Below are 10,843 nucleotides of genomic sequence, written 5' to 3' on the forward strand. Positions count from 1 at the left end.
TGGATCCGCACAAAGTTATCGCTTACACCCTACAAATGTAACTAATGATAATTGAATTGAGGCTTTTTGTTCTAACTCGTACATAGAATGTTTGTTTTCGTACTTGTGTTCATTTAGTAAAACAAAACGTTTATGTTTTCTCATCCCAAGTATAAGTGTAAAATAGTAAAAGTGGGACTATGATCTCACCTTGAGTGCACGAGTAAAAAGGTACTTCATAAAGTAAACGTGTGCAATAACAAATGCTAGTCTTGACCTAAACGAGTAGGCTGTATCAATACCGGTAAAATACGAGGTCGGTCAAAGTCGTTCAATTAGTCCTATGACTCGTTACGACTCGATTATATAGCATGTGAGTCAAGTTGTCAAGTTTCATGCAAGATATAAGTATAAAAGAAGGTTAGAACGATTACATAAGTCTTTGGTTAAGTTTGACAAAGTCAAACTTGGTCAAAATCAAAGTCAACGTCGACGGGTCGGGTCGGGTATCCGACTATTGTCCATAAAAACGTAGTCATATATAAGCATGTTGACTAAGTTTCATGTTAATCGGAGTTGCGAGTAAGCTGGAATGAAATTGGAAAAACACAAAAAAAATTGGGACAGCCCTTTTCTCGCGATCGCGAGATTTTAGGCACTCCAGGGCTCGCGATCGCAAAGCCCTGGTTTCCAGGTGTTGATTTGCTGAATTTTTTCAAGTGCTCGAACCAATCTTCTTTCATTCATAATTAATGAACCGAAAACACTAAAAACACATACCATACATCGTTGGAAAGGTATTTTAACAAGGAATACATCTAGATACATATCATCAATCAAATCCATCATTTACAACAATCAAATCCACGTTGAATGATCATTGAAAGTTCATCATCAATGCTTCAAGTTCATAAATGCAAATGATGATTCGGGAACTTAGTACACACATATAATATGCCATTTCAAAGGTAATTAAACATACAATGCAACTAAACACTTACTAACAACACCTCATAGCATTCAATACATCAAAAATTCATATTTAAGACTACTAAACCCTAACCAAGAATTATAAATTCAATAATCACGTTAGTGAAGTTTTCCAAGTCAACCTACACATCAAATTGAAGCTAATGATGCTAGTAACATATTTAATACATGAACTTTAACATATAACAACATTTAATCAACTAAAACTCAAGATTAAACAAACCCTTTTTCCAAGTTTATGCTAATTATGCAAAATAACAAGATCGAGCAAACAAATTACATACACGACATCACAAAGAGCCATAGACACTAATTAACACACTTTTAAGTTTAAATGTTTAATTATTGAAATTAGAGGTTTTTGAAAAGCTTACCCCAAGTATTAAGATTGGTACCAAATTAAAGGTCTTGAGTAGTAGATCACAAATATGCAATTAGATTTGTTGTGATCTTCCTAGATTTGAAATGGATAATGAATCTTTGACGTTGTGAATTTGAAAGAAAAATGGAAGTAAGAAAGATGGTGGTGGGAGGTGAAGTGAAAGAGTGGGGAAGTGGGGGATTGACTAGTTGACCTAGTCACTAGTTTGGTCCTTTGGCAACATTAGTCCCTCGAGTTTAAAAACGGGTGCGTGAATTAACCTTACCAATTATCTTAAATACGCTAGAGTAAACGGGAGACGTTATAATTAAATAACGGATGTTAAAATAAATAAACATAAGGTAAACGGAAAAAGACGGGTTGTTACAGCATCGCTTTATTTTCATCTTGTGTGAAGTGTTTTTTTTCGAATTTAGCCCGATTTAGAGTTTAGGGTTTATAGTTTTCGGGTTTACTCCGTAAACCCTCAACCTAAACCCTAAACCCTAAACCCTAAACTCTAAACCGTTCGTGTTAAAATATTCAATCTAAACCCTAATTTCTAAACTCTAAACCTTAATTTCTAAACCCAAAACCCTAATTTCTAAACCCTAATTTTTAAATCCCTAATTTCTAAACCCTAATTTCTAACCTCTTAAAAAAAACTCATAATCAAAATATTTAATGCATTGAATGTTTTCATTTTTTTTCTTCGAGCGTTTTACCGCCAAAATAACGTTCATCACAAAGTGTCTTTTTTAAATGTTCATATTTTCATGTGACCTTGATGCCCGAAATTTTTTTTGAAAAAAATGAAAAAATATTACTTCCCCCCAAAAAAGTGCTTCCCTTTTGATTAAATCTCTATCCATTATATTATCAATATGATATTATTATTATATTAATAAATGTATTAATTATATATATAATTGTAGATATATACTAAATATATTTGTATTTATTTATTTAGATATAATACTTTAAATAAATTTGTATCTTTATCTTAATATTACTTGTATTTATCTTGTAAAACAAGATAGTTATAATATATAAATTAAATATATTTCACTTACCTTATAAAGATATATGAATATAATTTTAAGAAAAATTTATACAAAATCCCCTATGTATGTAATTTTGGATTCAAAATTTTGTTTTAATCATAACTAATTTGTTTTAAATCGAAAAAGCATGTTCCATATATGCGTTTTTAATGGTTTTGAAAGAAGAATCCATATATGAACTCAAAATAAGAAAATAAAACTTTTTAGTTTCTGAAAAATTAAGGTTTTAATAAATACGAATTTAATTATCCTTAAAACAAGATTAGCAAGTTTAATAATTAAAGATACTTGATATATCTATCTTTATATGTTATGTTTTAGTAAAACAAGTTAAAAAAGTATATATCTACCTTAAAAGAAGATGAACGAAACGAATAATGGGAAAATCTGGCGACGGTGGCGGTGACCGGCGGCGTGTGGTGGTCGGTGGTGATTATGGGGATGGTGATGGTTGCCGAAACCAAGAGGGAGGGAGGAAAAGAAGAGGGTAAATTTGTGGAGTGTAAGTTGGAAACTTGGAATGAGAGATTATGACCTCTATTTATAGTTGAATTTTAAGAATAGGGTTAAGAGTTTGAATTAGATTAGGAAACTAATTACTTTTTCTTTAAGAACACGTTTGGAATATTCTTTTTGGATAATTCTAGAATATTTGTAGATAATTACCAAATTAATTCATATTAAATAAATCAAATTAATTGTAATCTTATCCTTTGGAATATTCTAGTAATTATTTTGTAATTATCTCTTTATTATTATTTATCCGAGATTTATTAATAATAATTATTATTTTCGGTTATTATTAATTTATTTAAATAATTATAATAATTTATCATTTAATTTATTTAGTTACATTATAGTTTTGTATTTTATAAATGTGCCACAATTATTTTAATACTAGTTAATATTAGCTAAAGTATATTATAAAATAATATACACTTTAATTAATAATAATTGTCGACTAAAAATTAATATTCAGTCAACGTTGTATTAAAATAGGGTAATTACTTATTAATTTTAATATTAATAAGCATGCAAAAACCCTAGAGGTAGAATAGTCATTTCAAGTATGGAAAATTGAGGGTTATTATATATGGAATGTTGTGTTATATTACATAATATGATTTTAGAAGATAACGGTTTTGCGATAAGTGATTGGGAGGAAGCTTTCATTACCGAGGACATGGAGAATCGTCCCGAACGTATACCGAATAGAGGTCGGAATCAAGACATTATCATCCGAGAGATAAGAGATAAAGCAATGCACGACGCACTAACCGAAGATCTTGTCGAGCATATTTGGAACCTTCCGTCCACATTCCGCACCATGAACTAGTTTATTTTATGTATTCTTGAATTATATTAATTTATGTAATGATTAAATTTTATGAAATATTAATTTGTGACTTTATTTAATTTTATATTTATTTTATTTTATAAAATATAATTTGTATTCATATTTAATAAAAAATAAAACTGGTGGGACCCACAAGAATTTGACACAGAAATGGAGCGTCAGGGTTAATGAGTGTCAAAAACTGACACTGCCACGTCACAGGCAGATTACACTTTTTGGCCAAAAACTGCACAATCTACCTGTGACGTCATAGGCAGGGTTAAAAATGGTCTTATGGAAGTGTCATGAGAGGAGGTGGTGAGAAAGTGGAGAGAGAAAGTTGATGTGACGTTGAGGTGCCACTGAGAAAGTATGTCATGGTTTAGAATGATCTCATAAATTTTTAATAGCATAAAACCTCGTAGTAATTGTAAATGTTCGCTAGGGATGGCAATGGATCGGAAATGGATCGGGTGAGGCCGTATCCATATCCATATCCATTTATTTATTTTTAATCCATATCCATATCCATGTCCATTTATAAAAATTTCATTCATCCATATCCATATCCGTCGGGTGAAGCGGGTTATTGGATAATCATCCATATCCATTTAAATTTATTTTATTTTTAGCAATTATAAGCGGTGATTAACTATATACGATCAAAAGTAATATTTCTTAATAGTTTATGCGACCGAAAGTCACATTTTTACTAATCTATATAACAGATAGTCAACAAATAGCCTGTTAAACGTGTAAAGATATCGATTACCTGTAAGTTGATTACTTTTTACTTACATAGAATCACATTTAAACCACTAAGGTACCATAAATACATTTAATGATTTAAACAAATCAAAATATAAGAATTTTTTTATATTTTTAGAGAAAATATAAAGAAATATGAATATAATTAATGAAAATCACAACATAAATGATATTAATTCGAGTGATAACTTTATATATTTAGTTATTTCGAGTGAAAGCGGGTTCATCAATGGATGAAACTTTTCATCCATATCCATATCCATTTCGATTCATCCATATCCGTATCCATATCCATTTAGATCGTCCATATCCACGAATAATCGGGTGGATCGGGTGGATATTCACAGGATCGGGTATCCACTGCCATCCCTAGTAGGAGAGTTCTGACGGGATCTGTCGTGCTTGTAGTCTCAAAACATGTTGTGCCTGATAAAGATGTGAGTTACCTTATAAGAGACTCACACTTTATTACTTAAGCCGATGTGGGACGAGTTGTTGCAGTTTGCACAACACTACACATGTCGAGCGCACATCACCTAGTATCCATTGTTTACGGCTAGGACCAGGGGTATCCTATCCCATTCCCTTTTCTCATTCCATGCACATGATCATGTCCAAAATTACAATTTGTTAGGCCCCGGGCAAAAATAAAAATGAGCCCGAATACACAATTAATATTTTAATACATATAAAAATATAATACTAAAATTTATTAACTTTTTATTTACAATGTATTTAACAATTTAAATATATAATATTATAACTTTAGTTGACGATTTTTATATATAATTTAATTGACTATTTTAAGAAAATTGTATATATATTCAAATTTTTGAGTCATTCTAAATTTCTGAACCTCGGACAGTTGCACATCTTACTCCTGTTCGAATAGGTCTATGATGAAATTTAATAGAAATTATCAATGAGTGATAGTGAATTGGGCTCTTCACGTCAAGTAAAAAAAAAACTTTGAATCCAATTAGTAATTTTGGACTCATGCGTAATATTATCATTTCTATTATAACAACAACAACAATAACGAAATTCAATACAACATGAGTAGTGTATGGGAAGGAGAGATATAGAAAATCCATCACGAGAATTTCAATTATCATTTCTATTGTCATTTGATATTAACTAAAGGGTAAAATTGTCCTTTGGGTGATGTTAAAAATCAACACCTACAAGGCAACATATTGGTTTGGTAGTTCCCCACACACCACCTTCACTCTCGTCTTATTATATAAAACCTCTCCGTTACCCTGCGGACTAACCGAGAAAACAACCTCTTTCATCTGTATATACATTTTTATATCTATACCTTTACGAACAGAGATCAAAACTTATAATTTCAAAATGGCGTCTGCAAGTTTCGTTAAACTAAACGCATCTTCATCATCGTTGATCGGTCAACAATCCTTCAATAAACGTTCAGGATCTGCTTCCTCACGTTCACCTGCAGCTCGTGTTTCCGTCATCCGTGCCGGATCTTACTCAGAAGAACTTGTTAAAACCGCTGTAAGTGTTTTTATTTTTGCGTTTCATTTTTATTTAAAACTGATTTGATTTTTGTATTTATTATTATGATTATAGAAATTATAGAAATAGAAATTATAGAAATAGAAATAGAAACTTGATCTAATTAATTGAACGGTGGCTAGCTTGCTATTGTTAATTGATTGTTAGCGACTAGTTGATTTTAGGGTTTACTTTGGTTTAAATTTTAATTATTAGTACTAGTTTGATCACTGTTGTGGTAGGCGAGATGGCCGACTGCCTTTTTTTGAATTATTTAATATTTAATTAGCAGCCAATAGACATCATGTTTGTTTTCCCTTTAGTTTAAAGCATGATCTTTTTTATTAATTTTTTTTATAGCATTCTGATATCACTGTACTACTTTGTTTGACTTTTTTTATGCTGTATCATTTGGAAAAACTATAGAACTTTTTGCAGTCAATATTAGGGCTGTATGTTGCGAATCATGTAGTCTGATGTATCTGTAATATGTAATTTGTATTTAAAGCTCAAGATATTTGTTTGATTTCAGCGATGAAATATTATAATTAAGTTAAACATTGTTTGAAAGTTGGTTTAGTGACGAAAGAGTTGAACATTGTTGTTTCTTTTTGTGGAGTAGAAAACTATTGCATCACCTGGTCGTGGTATCCTTGCTATCGATGAGTCAAATGCAACTTGTGGGAAGAGACTGGCGTCTATCGGAATAGAAAACACTGAGCCCAACAGACAAGCCTATAGACAACTTCTATTGACCACTCCTGGATTGGGTCAGTACATATCTGGTTCCATCCTGTTCGAGGAGACCCTTTACCAATCAACTACAGATGGAAAGAAAATGGTTGACTGCTTGCGTGAGCAGAACATTGTACCTGGTATCAAAGTTGACAAGGTATGACGAACAGTTGAAGATCCTTAAACATAAATTCAACATGGTTCTATCAACCATAACAATTTGTGATTAGTGTTTAAAACTTTATACATATTCATACAAAAATCTAATTATGTTCCACAGGGTTTGGTGCCACTTCCAGGATCTAACAATGAATCTTGGTGCCAAGGGTTAGATGGGTTGGCTTCTAGATCAGCTGAGTATTACAGTCAAGGTGCTCGTTTTGCCAAGTGGTAGGATATACATATCATTTTTAGTGCTATTTAGATTATGTGTAAACAATATAAATATGTCGTTTAGTAATTGTTTTTTTCTATGTTGTTGTCTAGGCGTACTGTTGTAAGCATTCCTTGCGGTCCGTCTGCTTTGGCCGTGAAAGAAGCTGCATGGGGACTTGCACGTTATGCTGCTATTTCTCAGGTTTGTTATTTACCTAATCGACCCGTTTAAATCATTTGCGTTGTTCAGATTGTTATAATCTACGTCATCTTATGCAGGATAACGGGTTGTTGCCGATAGTGGAGCCCGAGATCCTTCTCGACGGGGACCACTCAATCGACACAACACTTGAAGTTGCTGAAAGAGTTTGGTCCGAGGTTTTCTATTACTTAGCACAAAACAATGTTATGTTTGAGGGAATTTTGCTCAAGCCCAGCATGGTTACACCAGGGGCTGACCACAAGCAAAAAGCTGACGCTGAGACCATTGCTAAATATACTCTCACCATGCTCAAGAGGCGGGTCCCACCTGCAGTTCCCGGTATCATGGTGTGTATGCATGGCATGACCATTTATCATACCCTTTTTATTCTTATCAATTATGTTACTTTCTAATGGAAGAAATTTTGGGTATGTAGTTTTTGTCAGGGGGACAATCTGAAATGGAAGCTACACTAAACTTACATGCAATGAACCAAAGCCCAAACCCATGGCACGTGTCGTTTTCATATGCACGTGCACTTCAAAACTCTGTGTTAAAGGCATGGCAAGGGAGGCCCGAGAACGTTGAAGCGGGTCAGAGAGCTCTTTTGACCCGTGCGAAAGCAAACTCATTGGCTCAGCTCGGAAAGTATTCTGCTGAAGGTGAAAGTGAGGATGCTAAGAAAGGAATGTTTGTTAAAGGCTACACCTACTGAGGATTCGTAAGTGCGGTCTAGGCTGGTTCAAAATTTTCAGTTATGGAAGCTGAGAGAACTACTTGTTACATTCTCTCTATCCTTTTTTGCCTTTTGTTTGTAATTTTGGATTTGTTTGAATAATTGATGTGGGAAAACCACGAGAGTACTAAAAATTGACCCTTAATATGTGTGGGAAAGTCTAAGGTGAGGTTGGTGTATGCACCATTTTACAGTTACGGTCATTTTAAATAGACAATATTATAAGGATTGTTCATCTCATTTGTACCATATTACAAGTCCCGACCCTTGATCTTTTCATACGTGGACAATTCTCGTGCTTTGCCATAGTTACTTGGGAGTTCTTTGACTAACGGTCGTTAATAATTCTGTTAAATCCTATCGCAATATCGCATGCTATGCACTCGAGGTAATATAGTCATTTTACAACTTTTTCTTCACTCTTTACATTTTTCTAATTAGGTTTGTGAAAATATCCAACACATTACAACATATATCTATGTGTTAATTTTAATACAAATACGAAAACGCATACAAACAATGCTATCATAACAAATAAATTCGCAAAAGAAGTTTACAACATAATTTGTCATCACCACATTTGTTTACTTCTCAATCTTGTTTCTCCCTCTTTGTTTAACATAGGACATATCTTGTAAGCTTCTTTTGTAAAATTTGTTTATGACCAAAACAATTCTCAAATTATATAGCCACTTGGTAATTCAAATTTATTTGATTTATTTTGACCATAGAAAAGGATGCATTTTTTGTATCCACATAATAACATGTAAACATAACCTTTTCCATGCATTTGTACCTCACATCTCTTATAGTTTTTCACATTCATCGTCTTTCATATAGCCAAAACCATAACAAAAAACACAAGAAAATTTTCAAAATGGCGCCAGAAACAAACAAAGGATCTGTGTTCCCGACGGATAAGGAGGAAGTGAAGAACATTTTCAAACGTTTCGACACCAATGGGGACGGTAAAATCTCTGAAGACGAGCTTGTTAATGTCCTGAAATCGCTAGGATCTAACACCTCTCCGGATGAAGTAAAGCGAATAATGTCTGAAGTTGATGCCGATTCTGACGGTTTCGTTAGCCTTGATGAGTTTGTCGTATTTTGCAGTGGAATTGCAGGAGAATGTGAAGGTGATAGTATCGACGATCTTAGAGAAGCGTTTAAACAATTCGATTTGGACAATAATGGAGTGATTTCTGCAAGCGAGTTGCATCAGATATTGATTCGATTAGGGGAGAATTACACGATTGAAAGCTGCGAGAAAATGATTAAATCTGTGGATTCAGATGGTGATGGTTTTGTTGATTTTGAAGAGTTTAGAAAGATGATGTCCAAGAATTCTGGTGGTGGTGCAATGTAAGAAACTTGCTAGCTATATTGTGGTTTGATTTCACGCACAAGGCACATCACTCTTTGTATTTCAAAATATTTATTTGCTGTATTAAGTTATTGACAGAAGTGTATGTAATCTATCTAGGCGATTTATGTTAAAGTTATACATGAAACAATTCACGTGTCCTTCAAACTTTTGTACATTATATATGTTAATGTATACTACTTGTTAAATTTGTAAAGTTTATGTGAAGGAGCTATCATGACAAGGTTTTCATTCTTTAGCCTACCATGAAGGTAAAATATTTTTGCACAAGTCTCACTTTGGATAAAGTTAAAAAAATCTTTGGGTAAAAAGCCTATTGAGGTCGCAACCTTTGATGCGACTTTTGACAAATCTATGGGTAAAAAACCTTTGATTGAGAACAGAGGTGTGAAGAGTTCCAATATCTCGGACTCTCAACTTGCGGCGTATGAGGAGATGATGAAGACGTTCAAGTTGGGACTAGTGTCATCAATTCAAGCGACCCACCTAAGGTTTCGGTTAAAAAAAAAGGAGGAGACCGATACAGGGTGAGGAATTACAAAAGACTTCTGAATTTATTAAAGATGTTGATCTCATTATCATCGTGGGTTTTTTTGGCGTTTTGTCTTTTGATGAAAATGGTTCCTAATCTTCCGATCTTCGTATAGATTGGCGACCCTCTTCTGTTACTGTTTATTTCGTTTGTGTGTTTGTGTATGTTGATTAATATCCTCCATTGTTTTGATTATTGTGCTTGTGTTAGGTCAATTATTTAGTTTAGCTTGGTAGTTTTCTCGTTTGTACGTTTTAGGAGGTTTCACTTTTTTTTGATGATTTTCCTTTATTAGTTATATAATATTTATATTTTCGCCAAAAAAATTACACCAAAGTATGCGTTATAATTGGACTATTTTGTGATTGTTTTCGAAGATTTTCACTTACCATCAGAAAATATGCCGCAATTGAGGTTTCAACTTGTTAACTCTTCTAATTGGACTATTTTGTGATTGTTTTCGATGATTTTCACTTACCATCATGAAACAACCCAACCCGCATTAACCCGAATATATGTATATATTTTTTTAAATAATGAACCAATAACACGCCAATTCAATTGGTTATAAGATGTCAACCATTTCATACAATCGTTTAAACGTTTAACATGTTTAAAGTTTACATCATCGGCACGAAGGCCCTTAATCAAATGTAACACAAGTTCGACCCATAAATGATAGTTTTAAACCAAACGACACTCGAGCATGGTTTGGGGCTAAACTACCCAAAACACTAGGTCGACTTCCAAAAATCTTCATCTAGCAACCAACATGGGAATATCTAATTCCCGGCAACCCCTTTTCCCTTCTCCGAACTTGTACCTAAAAAGTAAACAACGAGAGGGGTAAGCAAAGCTTAGTG

General features: G+C 33.1%; 2 protein-coding genes across 2 annotated transcripts; both read left to right on the plus strand.

The window, feature by feature from the left end:
* The first annotated feature begins 5,717 nt into the window (after nucleotides 1-5,717).
* On the plus strand, nucleotides 5,718-8,299 carry LOC139896890 (fructose-bisphosphate aldolase 3, chloroplastic). Its single transcript, XM_071879532.1, has 6 exons — nucleotides 5,718-6,016; nucleotides 6,639-6,908; nucleotides 7,032-7,141; nucleotides 7,238-7,328; nucleotides 7,406-7,675; nucleotides 7,765-8,299. The coding sequence occupies exons 1-6, from the start codon at nucleotides 5,855-5,857 to the stop codon at nucleotides 8,041-8,043; spliced, it is 1,182 nt and encodes a 393-aa protein (XP_071735633.1). The 5' UTR covers nucleotides 5,718-5,854; the 3' UTR covers nucleotides 8,044-8,299.
* A 642-nt stretch (nucleotides 8,300-8,941) lies between these two features.
* LOC139896891 (calcium-binding allergen Ole e 8-like) lies at nucleotides 8,942-9,571 on the plus strand. The gene has a single exon (XM_071879533.1). The coding sequence runs from the start codon at nucleotides 8,942-8,944 to the stop codon at nucleotides 9,428-9,430; it is 489 nt and encodes a 162-aa protein (XP_071735634.1). The 3' UTR covers nucleotides 9,431-9,571.
* Nucleotides 9,572-10,843: the final 1,272 nt, after the last annotated feature.

The sequence above is a fragment of the Rutidosis leptorrhynchoides genome, chromosome 3 (genome assembly GCF_046630445.1).
Source record: "Rutidosis leptorrhynchoides isolate AG116_Rl617_1_P2 chromosome 3, CSIRO_AGI_Rlap_v1, whole genome shotgun sequence".
In the NCBI taxonomy this organism is placed as follows: Eukaryota; Viridiplantae; Streptophyta; class Magnoliopsida; order Asterales; family Asteraceae; genus Rutidosis; species Rutidosis leptorrhynchoides.